Source organism: Malaclemys terrapin, chromosome 2, assembly GCF_027887155.1.
Source record: "Malaclemys terrapin pileata isolate rMalTer1 chromosome 2, rMalTer1.hap1, whole genome shotgun sequence".
In the NCBI taxonomy this organism is placed as follows: domain Eukaryota; kingdom Metazoa; phylum Chordata; order Testudines; family Emydidae; genus Malaclemys; species Malaclemys terrapin.
This window is the reverse complement of record NC_071506.1, coordinates 213093204-213107438: the sequence shown is the minus strand read 5'-3', so window position 1 is coordinate 213107438 and position 14235 is coordinate 213093204. Positions and strand designations below refer to the sequence as shown.

Genomic DNA, 14235 nt, shown 5'->3' with positions numbered 1-14235 from the left:
AATGTTTTGTTTTGAGTGCAGTTATGTAACCAAAAAAATCTACATTTGTAAGTTGCACTTTCAGGATAAAGAGATTGCACTATAGTACTTGTATGAGGTGAATTGAAAAATACTATTTCTTTTGTTTATAATTTTTACAGTGCAAATATTTGTAATAAAAATAATATAAAGTGAGTAGTGTACACTTTGTATTCTGTGTTGTAATTGAAATCAATATATTTGAAAATGTAGAAAAACATCTAAAAGTATTTAATACATTTCAACTGGCATTCTATTGTTTAACAGTGCAATTAAAACTTCAATTAATTTTTTGAGTTAATTGCGTGAGTTAACTGCGATTAATCGACAGCCCAAATTTAAAAGTCTGTACACTTGAGGATGGGGGGAAGCAAGGTGAGCTAAAAGTAATATCGATGACAAAATTTTCTTAATGAGTATTTGTTGATGTGAAGTCTCAAAATAGAATGTTGATGCTATGGGTGCAGTCTTAGGTGAGATATAAAAGGAAGAAGATAGAGCCATGGCATATCTCAAGGATTTACCAAGCCAGTGAGGTACAAGCTTATAATGAAGACGATAGTGACAGAGTACTGCAGGTAAGGATATAAGAGGAAAAATAAACAAATCTTCAGTAATTCTGATCTGCTGCAGAAAAATTCCTGGACACATTATTGTGAAATTGGAGATTACTGAAGATATATAATGTGGGGCCTTTAGCTGCTCTGGTGTAAATATTAAGGAACACAATGAAACATGAGTCCTAAATTACAGTATTATGCTTCAAAAAGGGAATCTATCCATGAGCCTCTCTTATCAAAAAAGAGCTAGATAAGTTCATGGGGGAAGGTCCATCAATGGCTATTAGCCAGGATGGACAGGAATGGTATCCCTACCCTCTGTTTGCCAGAAGCTGGGAATGAGCACCGGGGGATGATCACTTGGTGATTATCTGTTCTGTTCATTCCTTCTGGGGCATCTGGCATTGGCCACTGTCGGAAGACAGGATACTGGGCTAGATGGACCTTTGGTCTGACCCAGTATGGCTGCTGTTATGTTCTTATCAAGTGCAGCATAAGAAAATAGATTAGATAATTAAACTCCACAAATGACAATTTTTGAGAAGTCTTGGAGAATGTAACAGGTAGCAGGGACCTGGAAAAAGTTAATTTAGTAAATATCTTTTTGAAAGAAAAGGCAATTAACCTGTTAAGTCTGACTTCCATTAATTAAGTAATTGGCCAATTGAGAGAAGAAATCAGAATGTGTAATTGAGGTATTGCATATACTATAAAAGACAGAAATACTACAATTGTGCCTAGAGAACTAGAAATAGTGACACAAACAAGTGCATAACAAATTGGCTGTGTGCTTCTAATCTCTGCAATTTTTGTGCTGTGTATCCAGAGGCATCACTACCAAAGGCCAAGGAAATGAACCCAATGGTCCATTTTCATATGACTCTGATGAGACTGTACTTAGAGTGCTGCGTTTAGTTGTGGACACCTTAATACTGAAATATGTTTTCAAATGGGGGGAGTAAATTTAAGGGGAAAGAGTGATTCGTAGGCAGTTTGTACTTACCTATCTACAGAGCTACACGTAGAATTAGAGAAGTTTAGGACTGCAAGGGACCATGAGAGGTCATTTAGTCCAGTCTCCTGCACTCAAGGCAGGACTGTGTAATCACTAGGCCATTCCTGATAGGTTTTTGTTTAACCTGTTCTTAAAAACCTTTAATGACGGAGATTCCACAACCTTCCAACGCAGTTTGTTCCAGTGCTTAAATACCCTGACAGTTGGGAAATAAGGTCCATCCTAAACCACCCTTGATGCAATTTAAGCCCATTGTTTCTTGTCCTATCTTCAGAGGTTAACAAGAACTATTTTTCGCCGTCCTCCTTATAACCTCTTATGTACTTGAAAACTGTTATCATGTCCCCTCTAAGTCTTCACTTCTCCAAACTAAACAAACCCAGGTTTTTTTCCAGTCTTTCTTCATAGGTCATGTTTTCTAGACCTTTAATCATTTTTGTTGCTCTCTTCTGGACTTTCTCCAATTTGGCCACATCTTTTCTGAAATGTGGCACCCAGAATTGGACACAATACTCCAGTTCAGGCCTTATCAACACAGAGTAGCTTGAAAGAATTACTTCTCATGTCTTGTTGACAACACTCTTTCTAATCCATCCCAGTATGTTTGGGTGGTGTTGTGTTGGTTTTTTTGGTTTTGTTTTGTGTTTTTTTGCAACAGTGTTAAATATGAGTCAATAGTGTATCTTGTAATCTATTATAATCCCCATATCCCTTTCCGCAGTACTCCTTCCTAGGCAGTCATTTCCCATTTTGTAAAGTAGGATTTCAGAGTTACGAACACCAGAGTTACAAACTGACCAGTCAACCACACACCTCATATGCAACTGGCAGTACGCAATCAGTCAGCAGCAGAGACACCCCCCCCCACCCTCCCAAAAAAGCAAATATAGTACAGTACTGTCTTAAACATGAGCTACTAAAAAAAATAAAGGGAAAGTTTAAAAAAATGATAAGGTAAAGCAACTTAATATGCTTAGATTTCTGTTTAAATTTAATCTTCACTTTGAGTATTTTGTGTTTATAATACTTGTTTGTGGGGGATAATAAAATGTACCTCTAGTGTATTTTATCCTAAATTACAGATGTGTATTTTCAATCTTACCTGTCTCTTAATGTAGTTTTTGTCTTGTAATTAAACATAAATGTTTTCAGGTAAACATTAATTTGCTACACTGTAGTCTAGTTGGCTAAGAGACACATTTTGGTAGCCCACTTCTAAACTTTATTATCCACATCTGTTTAAAAGCTGAGATACTCGGGTTGTGTTTGTGGGGGTCAGGTGGAGGAATGGGGTTTTAACCACCACTGTTTATTCTCACTTCTACTTTTGATCTGTTTAATCTCTGATGCCAATGGTATTTATTTGTATTAATGGAAGGCCTAGAGGCCCCAACTAAGATTGAGGCCCTGTTGTGCTAATTATTCTACAGCTGCATAGTAGCTATATATAGTTATTTTTTCTGTAAAGTTCAGGCTGCCGTAAACAAACTAAAAGTAGTACCATGATCTTGCTTTTTAATATTGCAGTAGATTCGTGGCAACTACACTGAATGACATTTACTAGGATCAAGAAATCCATAATCCTTTCAGACTCCAGTAGGCTCTTAAAAGCAGGAGCATAATACTAGTCCTGCTTAGAAATTGCCATACCACATCTGACCAGTAATCCAGCTAGTTCAATGTTGTGTCTGATATTGGCCAGTACCAGATGCTACAGGGAAATGTGTAAGAAGCCTTGTAGTGGACAGTGATGGAATAACCTGCTCATAATGGAAAGTTTCTCCCAAATCTCTTCAGGTAGTGGATGGTTTATGTCCTGAAGCATGATGGCATGAAGACCCTTCAAAATAAAATGCTCCTAATTTTATCTCTTATTTTACTCTGGATGTTGTTATTGTCCATGTAAATTCTAATCCTTTTTTCCCCCCTCCCAATCCTGCTGAATTCTTAGCTTCCAATCCTTTGTGGTTTAATGAGTTTCAAAGTTTAAAAATATATGTGGTGCACCGTGGGGGGTTTTTAAGGCACTTTTATTTATTTTTTTGGTTGCTTTTCAAGTTAGACCTCTACCTCGATATAACGCTGTCCTCAGGAGCCAAAAAATCTTACCGCGTTATAGGTGAAACCGCGTTATATTGAACTTGCTTTGATCCACTGGAGTGTGCAGTTTACTCTAACTTTCATGCTTTGCAAGAACATATTAGTGCAATTAGTAACAGTGGTCTCCTTGCTTCCTCCAGAGCCATTGTTAATGAGAGTGTTCCTGTTGTGAAATTTGCTAAGATCTTTTCAGGGTAAATCTGAATAAAAATAGAGTGTAATATAAATCAATACTACAAATACCTAAATGATGTAGTTCTGCTATATTATGTGTCATTACAGATGGGGATAAAAGGAAAATTGAAATTGTTTTTTGAAGTATTATGTAGTAATTCATACTCTTCCCCTTTTCTCTTCTATAGCATATAGCACTTTCTACATTGTGGGCTTAATATTATCCATGCAGATACCTTTTGTGGGCTTTCAGCCAATTAGAACAAGTGAGCACATGGCTGCTGCAGGTAGGAAAACTAAAATTCCTTTAGTATTTCCAAAAATGTTAATGCATCAAAGTATCCCACGAATTTTTGGTAGAAAAGTTGCTGTTCACTTCCTTTGTATTATGCAAGTTGTGAAAGAGAAACATGCTAGCTAATTAAATTGGTACAGATAGAAAATGTTACAATTTAGTAAATAGCAGGGGAGATGCCTTTTTAATTGTTAAATTATCATTTTTTTGTGTGTGTAAGTTAATGGAGGTAGTAAATATTTTACCAGTATTAAACTAGATCATTTCTCAGTATGAAGTCCTGTATTGACAACTAGATCAACTGTAATTTTGGAATATAATGTGACTTTTAAGTGTCAAAAACAGTTGTGTATTTGGAATGTTTGGTAGGTGGAATATAACTTCTACTGAACAACTGAATTTATAAATAATTTAAAATCTTCGATTTTTTTTTTCTGAAATAGTTTAGTGTGAAACATTCTAGGTGAGGGATTTTTACATTTTAGTATTCCTAGTTTAAATTTTTCAGTCAGCTCCTCTTGTATGAAAATTTACTTTCATTTGTGCCAAGATATAGACCGTCCAGTGCAGGGTTGGCAACGTTTGGCACGTGGCTCGCCAGGTAAGCATCCTGGCGGGCCGGGCCAGTTTATTTACCTGCTGACGTGGCAGGTTCGGCCGATCGCGGCCCGGGCCGATGGGGGCGGCGAGAAGCGGCACAGGCGAGGGATGTGCTGGCTGCGGCTTCCCGCCGCCCCCATTGGCCCGGGACGGCGAACTGCGGTGAGTGGGGGCCGCGATCGGCCGAACCTGCTGCGTGAGCAGATAAATAAACTGGCCCATCCTGCCAGGGTGCTTACCCTGGCGAGCCGCGTGCCAAACGTTGCCGATCCCTGATCTAGTGTTTTGATTTCAGGAGACCTGTGTTAGATTTTTGCAGAGTGGGTCATTGGAGCAAGTGCCAATGACAACAAACTGGGAATCTTATGGGAAGTAGTGTCCCCTGACTCCTCAATAGAGGAGTGCCTTCCCTTTATCAAGAGCAACATTTTTAACTCTTTAAAGATACACGAGTGATCTAACTTGCAAATCAGTCTTGTGGATCACGTATCAAATGAGCATAGGTGTTAATGGGTTCTTGGCCAGAAGGGTAAGCATTGCAGTAGTCTTCTTAAAAGGTCATACAATGTTTCCCAGAATTCCAGCATAGGCTGTTTCTACACTACAGACCTTACAGCAGCACAGCTGTACCACTGCAGCTGCACCATTGTAAGGTCTCCCGTATAGCCCCTGTATGCCGACAGGAGAGTGTCTCCTGCTGATATAGCGCTGTCCACACCAGCACTTTTGTCAGTGAAACTTATGTCGGTCGGAGGTGTGTGGTGGGTTTTTTTGTTTGTTTGTTTTTCATACCCCTGATGGACAAAAGTGCTAGTGTAGACATAGCCTTGGTCAAAGGATTCCACAGGTATACCAGCTATTACTTGTTCTATTGGAGAATTTAAACAAGAATTTTCCTCTTTCTTTAACCAGGTGTGTTTGCACTGCTGCAAGCCTATGCCTTTTTGCAGTATTTGAGAGACAGACTAACAAAGCAAGAATTCCAGACCTTGTTCTTCTTGGGTGTGTCACTAGCTGCTGGTGTTGTATTCCTGAGTGTCATCTATTTGACATATACAGGTAAGAGACCTCAAATGAGAACTGTGTGTGTACTTCAAAGTGAAGATAAAAGATGATGAATGCTCATAAATTAGCAAGGGTAGGAATAATTCTTGTCTGACTAAAACTAAGCAGTATGTGAACAGATTCTAGGTAGTTCGTTCTTACTACTCTTTAGGCCTGTCCTGTAAAACACTGTTGTTCCAACTCTCTGGGCCTCCAGGACAGGATTTTTTGTGATGTTACCAAATGTCTGATGTAGGCTAGGATGAGATCACCAAATTCACTTGTGACCTCAGCCAGATTTGAACCTAAAATAGATAACTCAGACCTAAAGAGGTTATCAGTATAATGCAATTCCAGTTGGTCAGTAGCAATCTGTTAAGCATATAGTGGGTTGTTAGACATGTTTTCTGGTTTTTAAAAGAAAAAGTATCTAACTCATTGATTCTGTTACATGCCTGGAAGATGTTTAAATGAGGCAAGCAAGTGCCTGTGTTATTTGAAGCCTATGTGTTTTCTTCTTCACAGTGCACTGAAGATAGAAGTTCAAATTTATATAAGAAAAAAGTCAAAATCTAGGAAACGTGTAGTTTACAAAGACAAGGGACAATTTACAGTAGAAAACTATTGTAAATCATTATTTTCTCAAATACTGAAAAGGAACAGATAAAATAGGTTTTGGGGGGAAATGTGGAAAAGAGATAATGTACTATGAAGTTCAAAATTGTGAAAACTGGTGATACACTTGATAATGTCCAGAAGTCAGAACAGAAAGGTAATGGTTCTCTTCCAAGCTCTGCCCACAAAATAAGATCCACCCACAAGTGATGCTGCTCACAGTTTATTGTGCAGATCTTCAAAATATGGTCAAGCAGACTTTCAGGGCTCTTTGGGTTCGACTCCCTCTCTTTGGGGTCCATATGTACTCCTGGTCTCTGCTAGGTACTTTGGATTTGACTTCCACTAGGTAAGGCTTGTGTGTCCCACTAAGCTTGTTGAGTTGGTTCCCCTTTAAGGGTGCCTGAGATGCTCAGCTATGCTCTTTTAGGCTCCTTGGGCATATCTTCTTGATGGGGAGAGGGAGGTAGACAACGTCTCCCAAGCCTGGTCACTTATGCCAAAATATCATTGAATATCTGAGTTAGCACTCAGTGATATTCTTGCTGGCCCAGATGGGCCCGAGGAGGCAAACAGCGGGGTTCGTTGCCCGGTGTGCGCTGCACTAATAGACACACCAGGTGTGGAGAAGCAAAACCAACTTTATTCAAGAGCTCTGAATAGGCACTAGGAGACCAACACGTCTCAAATCAAGTGCAGCACATATCAGCACATGTTCCACTTTATATTCCAAGCAGTTTCTGTGTAAGCCTTTGTCTGTTACTCCCTCTTACCCTTCCCACCCCTCCCTCCTCTAGCAGTTACAGCAGACACACGTTGTGGCTTATTAGAACAGTTCCCATTCGTATGCTTCTCTATGGCCTTGTAGATTCATGCGCATGCAGTCTTACGCAGTCTTTCCCTCCCCCTTTTCCCCCGCATTATCACTACACGTTTTGCTAGTGTGAACAGAACTACAGCTGTCTGCTAGAAAAGCTGACCCTTACATTTCTGCTTCAGCATGTAAGCAGTTAGCACAGAAGTAGGTGAAAGTTCTTAAGATGGAGTCATTGTGGCTCACTTAGACCCAGAGCAAAGGAGTTTCATCGGCTCTTCTGGCCTTCCACTCCCCTTAGTTACCTGGTAGCTATGCCTAGTGACACCAACAATATGAATGTACAGTTGGCACCTCTGGAGCTATTTCAGCTTCTACAAATGCAGGCATAGCTTCAAAAACACGAGTGGAGTGTAAAAGATGCTATCTCAACAACCTTAACTGCTAGAGTTACTTTAAAAAAAATTTAAATAAAAGTTAAAATGCTAGAAACTATGGCAGCAAGAAAGAGATGTGCCAGTACACCATACTGATTGAATCTGAACCCTGATGTCATCAAATCAGGAATTCACACATTACTAATTGCTTTACAAATTGAAGTATGAATGTATAACATAGTGGTTCAAAAAAAATGCTGCTGACTTTAGTGGTCAGGGTTGTAACAGCAATCTTTTTGTTTTGCTGTTGAGCTGAAAAGTTACAAAAAGAACAAATATAGATGTTACCAGATGTTTCCACAACTTGCTGGATTGTGATCTGCCTTCAGATACGTGTGAGCAGTTCTGTAGGAACCTACAATATATTTCAATTTAGTGGTAGTAAAACTAGATCACCTCTACATCCATTTATAGAGGGTAAAACAAATACATATATTTACCCTCTGTTTTTCAATATTATCTGTATGATTAAGCAGAAGGTGTGGCTTGGGGGAAATAAACTCATGTACGCAAATTTGCCCTCACCACCTCCTGTTATAGAATAAGAGATTAAAACTTTGAATCAGTTATGTTCAGCTGACATGCAGACTTGAGAGAACTTTTTCCTACTCCATGCATAAAGCCATATGGATTAAAAGATGAAATTTTATTTTTCATGCTTCAGTTTAATACTTTTCTGTGTCGTTTTCATTAAATGACCAATTGAAATGTGACAGGGGAAGGAAAAATAAAAGTTCTTTCAGCTTGGAGATATACGGTATCATTGCTTTCTTTTTGTGTTAGAGCCATGTTCAAAAAGCCTGACACTTTTACATAAGGTTTATCAGGGTGTCCGAATATGCATTCACTGTTGCGTGTAGATACTGCAGTGATGGCATTATAGCAATCAAATGTTAGATGAAATGTTGATGACTTAGGAACAGTACTTTGCAAGGAAAGTATTTAGGTAGTCTGCTCTGTTTTATTTTGATTGAATGACTCCCTTCTCCAAACGCCATAGACTGTCTTTGATTTTTGGAGCATGTGTCGTAACTACTACTCTACCTTTTGATGATTTGTTGAGCTGTGTGAGTGATGATGACATTGAACCTGTACAGTATAATGTAAGTCCTGTAAGGCTGAGAATTCTTAGTTCCTTAAGAGGAGAATCATTGTTAGTTTTGCTATGATACACAGTTTACATGCATGTCTATTTGACAGAAATAATTCTATAAATTATATGGGTTTTCATGACCTTTTTTTAACTGTTTTAAACTTTCATTGTAATATATGCTTATGCAGACATCTGAAGAAATAGCTAAATCATTATAATTAAATATCTAAGCAGATTAGTTTTTTCCTTGACTTTTTCAGGTTACATTGCTCCATGGAGTGGCAGGTTTTATTCACTGTGGGACACCGGGTAAGTAGGGATAGAGGACTTGTGCATTATTTGTCCTGTTGAAATATAAAGAACACACTTTCCATCCCACCTTCCCATCGATAAAAGCTCAGATATAAATTTTCCACAAACTGTTTGGAGAGAGCATTTACATAACCTGTCTTGAAACTGTGACCAATATAGTTCCAAACATTGACATTTTACTAAGTTTTTCCCTTGTTGACAATTGAGAGGGTTTTCCTCAAAATGTTGCCTCTTTTAGATGTTTGTAGATAGGTAGGTGGCAACTATTTTAAAACTATAAAGATTCTAACTTCTGTGGAAGTCTTTCTTTGAACCAAAAAAATATTCCCCAACTGAGATTTGAGACACTTGTGTCTATAACATACGGTATAATTAAAAATGTTCCATTAACATTTGGGGACAGATTTTTTTTTTTTAAAATAGGACACCTTTAAGTTATACCTATGCAATATGTACAGACTTGGCACAAAACGTACATGAATCTTTGACAGTTATCTTACACACAGGTTTTTAGCACTCTTGCATATGCGTGCTAAATGCATATGTCCAGTCTGTGTGAATAATTCTATTTTGAATATCATAAGATATAGGACCATATTATGTATTGAAAAGGTACCTCAAATTTCTGCTGAATAAAGTCTTAACATTTTAAATTAAAATGTTTACTTTTAAATTTGCTTTTGAATTCTGATTTATATAATTTTGGCAACTTCATCATTTCAAAATAATTTGAACTGAATTTTTTTTAAACAAGGTATGCGAAAATTCACATCCCGATCATTGCCTCTGTGTCTGAGCATCAGCCTACAACATGGGTTTCCTTCTTTTTTGATCTGCATATTCTCGTGTGTACTTTCCCAGCAGGGCTGTGGTTCTGTATCAAAAATATCAATGATGAAAGAGTCTTTGGTAAGAAGATATTCAAAAATTATTTTCTAGAATCTTGTCTTCATCAAAGTTCTGCTTTGTTTGGTGTGCTTTGCATCCCATAATAAAGTTGATATGCATTTTGTATTAGAAGAAGGCTTCAACAACTGTGTTGTTGGATAAAGACACTTTTGTAAAGTTTGCTGTCGCCACATAGCGTTGAACACAATTTATAGCAATTTGATTTACGGGAGATGATAAAATATTTTCCAAGAGATAGGACTGAAAATATTAAATTTCTTAATATGGTTCAATGTACCAGCCAAAACCAGGGCTTTCAAGGTCCCTTAATTCTGCTCCAGCCCCTTTGATCCAGCATGAAAGAGGCCAGAGTGTGTGTGGGGGGGGTGGGGGACGACCTCATTTTTTAGTTAATACTTAAGTCATATAATCCCTTAGTGAATTTCAAAATTAAACTAGTGAAGGTCTGGAACAATTTCCATTGCAGATCTCCTTTTCTATAAACAATAAATTATTAACATTTATGACACAGTCCACGTGGTTGAAACTGTCCTAGCAACAATGTCTAAATAATAGTTGCTATAACAATTTCCCTTCCCTGCGTTTTTTCTTGTGAAAAGCACTCTTACTATTATAAAGGTATTCTAGAATGATAACATTGTTCTACTGGGGGATCGTGAGGGGGTTACCTTACAACATTGCTAGCAAAAACATGTTTAAGTGGTTGGAGGTATGTGCTTGGAATTGAAATGTTGACAACCCCCTGTAAATTTGCAAAATCTCATGGAGTGATTATATATGTCATGACTTACATTCACATCAGTTTTTATGTAATTCCTTACAAATTGTAACCTGATTTTTCTGTTTCAGTAAAATATCCAGTCTAAAGCCATTCTGCTGTATTTTTATCAAATGAAATTACACAAATTTCTTCCTTTTACCAGTTCATGTAGAGTGCATTTTTGGTGAAATACCACAAGCTGTTAATGAATATCAAAACTCGGCTCTAATTCTCACTAAAAGCTGCAAAGTTAGATTTTTAAGAAGCCTTTGGGGGATAAAAGGGATGTATGTAGATGTAACACAGTCTTTGTAAACTATTCAATAAGAGCTTTTTACAATATTTAACAAGATGTGTGCTATAAATGTGTATTATATACCAAGATGCTGTCAACCCCATTTAGGAGATGATATCTTTATTTCTGAGGCTAATTTAATGACATAGTAATTTCTTCTGAGAATAGCTGAATGTTATTTTCTAAATGTCATTAATGGACTTCTGTCTCTGCAGTCGCTCTGTATGCAATCAGTGCTGTTTACTTTGCTGGTGTGATGGTTCGTCTGATGTTGACTTTGACTCCAGTGGTCTGTATGCTGTCAGCAATTGCTTTCTCCAATGTGTTTGAACACTATTTGGGTGATGATATGAAGAGGGAAAATCCACCAATAGAAGACAGCAGTGATGAGGATGACAAAAGAAACCCAGGCAACCTGTATGACAAGGTGAGCAAAAGAGATTCTGAGGCATTGCTGATATATCCTTATGCACTTTTATACTAAGCATTACAGATTTTTCATTGGCCTTCATAACAGGGAGCAATATAGTCTGAGGTTCAAAGCTTCAGTGTCAGAGCTTTGACAGGCTGAATTTCTTCCTCTTAAAGCAAGGATTGCTGCCGTCTGATAAGGCATTATTATAAAATGGATATAGGACCTCGTGGAATTGTCACTTCTTGGATGAGAAGTCGTGTACATGTGTGAAGCATTATTATTATTTTAAACCAGATGCCCTACACACTTTTACTTAAACACACTGACTTCATTCTTAACAGTTTGATAAAACTATCAACCTTGTCTTGAGAGGTGCAACAGTGGAAAAAGCAGAAGGCTGATGGTCAGGATAGAGGTGCAGAGGAGCTTGTATCTCCCTGAACTGTGTGTCTTAACTCAGTGTGCAGATGCTGACCTTGAATTCCAAATACACAAATACAGTAAAATTGCATTGCAGGCTTTTTTCCTACTCTAGCTATTTCTGGGAAACACCCTGGAGGTCAGAACATAGCCTATTTTTTGCCCAGTATATTTTACAGCTGTCTATAAACTACTGTTGTAGGTCGGGATTGCTGGCATCAAGAAATTCAATATTAACGCTTAGAACAGACACCCACCAATAAGACACCGCAGTCACCCAAGTGTAACCATTTGGGAATCCATGTATTTGGTCCTTCTTCCCAGAAAGGTAGGATTGGAAGTTCATTTTCCTACAGGATTAGCTGTACAGATTCTATCTTGTCACCCATTTCAGTGTGTATATGAGGGCACTAAAGGACATTTATGCTTTCAAAGCATACTATCGGTACGCTGGTAACTGAATTAAGGGCCGGATTGAAAGCCTATTGAAGTCAATGGAAGGACTCCAATTGACTTCAGTTGGGTTTGGATCAGGGATTGAATCTCCTTTACAGCAAAACTAAATTCTACAGTCTCACTACTCTTCCCCCTGCCTGCTCGAGAAACTAATTGCAAACTGGCTGCAGCTCAAACCTTACAAGACTACAAACCTGCTTGTTGGTAGAGAAAAACATTTAGAGGAATTAGGTGGGTTGGTGGCACAAGTGTACATTTATTGATGCCATATGCCTACCTAATACAAGGATAATTTGTAAACTGGGAGTCCTATCAGATCCATCGTGGCTCCGATGGAGCAGTGGTAGCCCATAATGCTTGTCCTATCTGCGTCTAGCTAGTAGCTGTAATTGTTGCTGTCGTTTATATGGACTTAGTTATGCTCAGACCTGCCTTTGTTATCTCTGGGTAATGTGCCCTAATTAGGGCTACATTTGAAGCTTCAGCTATGAAGAATGTACGTCTGTTTCCTTGCCAGCACAAATTTGACATGAATTTGCCAAATAGTTTCAGCCAAAAAAAATGTTAGGACTTAGATGCCATTCACCTAATGGCTGTAGGAAGAGAAGGTGGTGGCAGTGGTGAGAGCCACCTTCATAGAAATGTCAGCCTGCTGGTGAAGGCATTCACCTGGGATGTGGAAGACCCAGTTCGTCTTTCCACTGACTTCAATGGTCTTTGAATCAGGCCCTTAGCTCACAGTTATCAAGGTTCTCATTCAGTCTTTCCTGTTGAAGCTGTTCCACTCTGGATAAATGAAGCCATTGGAGGAGGGCCTTGAAGTTGGGCCTCCCACATCTTGGGTGAGAGCCTTACCACCAGACTCTAGAGTCATTCTCACTGTCTTCCCCTGGCATTCATTGTCATTCATAGTGGCAATGCATAGTTCTTTGACCAGAGAAATAGAGTGAGAATGACTGTAGTTAAGCACCCATTTCTAATCTCCTAGTGCTCAGACCCGTTTTCCTTACAGGAGTTATTCACCTGGGACAAACTTCAAAAGTGCCTAAGCAATTTAGAAGTCTAAATCCTATTGAAAGTCAGTTTTACCCCAGGAGATTATGTAGCGGTCTAAGGATTAAAGAAAAATGTATTTAGTGTTTTGGCTTCCCTGGAGAGGGTTTCACAAACCAGGAAGTGGTGTGCAGGCTATAACACAATTACAAGCTTACTGAATTGAAGTCAGAATATTTTATTTGCCATGCAAATGTTTTTGTTTTTTCTAAATAGCAAAAACTTGCCATTATTTTCTCTCAAATACAGTGAAAAATAAAGGATTATATATTTTATGAAAAGATCATCTTCATAAACCTTACATTGCCTTTTTCCTGCTTATGAGGAAGATGGCAGCACATGGCTCCTTGATATTTGTGGCTTTGACTAACTTTGTATTGTAACATAGGAGACTTGGTTATCTTTCCTTTACTGTTTTTTTCTTGCAGCAAATATACCCACTTCTTTCTCTCACCTCACCCTGCCTCAAAAAGATATTTAGGCCTCTTCTTTCCTTTTTTCACATCTGAAACAAACCGGAACACACCAAAGAGGTTCTTGTTTTTCTGAGGCAGAATTCAGAAACCCATGCTATTCACTGCAGGTTTATAAAGTGAACCAAAATACTGTGCAAGAAGAATATCTCCTACCTAACCTTAACAATGGCAAGCTTTGATTCTTGTAGCTCTTCTCAACTACAATGGCCTTATTTTCACCTCTTACTTTGCCCTGCACTCAACTGTCACCTCAACAAGGCTCTGAAGCATTCATCTGATGTGAGCATTTTATGCTATTAAGGAAGATTTTAAATGAAGAGTTCATTTTACATGGTACTGGATGTAAAAATCTCCCTGTACATATTCAGATTTGG

At 38.3% G+C, this 14235-nt stretch overlaps 1 protein-coding gene across 1 annotated transcript in view; it reads left to right on the top strand.

Annotated features, from left to right (window-relative positions):
• Positions 1-14235, top strand: part of STT3B (STT3 oligosaccharyltransferase complex catalytic subunit B) — a 97397-nt gene that overhangs the window by 64429 nt on the left and 18733 nt on the right. The window contains exons 6-10 of the mRNA XM_054019849.1: positions 4056-4154; positions 5675-5821; positions 9026-9074; positions 9832-9986; positions 11257-11468. Coding sequence (XP_053875824.1) covers positions 4056-4154; positions 5675-5821; positions 9026-9074; positions 9832-9986; positions 11257-11468 — 662 coding nt within the window. The remainder of the gene's footprint in view (positions 1-4055; positions 4155-5674; positions 5822-9025; positions 9075-9831; positions 9987-11256; positions 11469-14235) is intronic.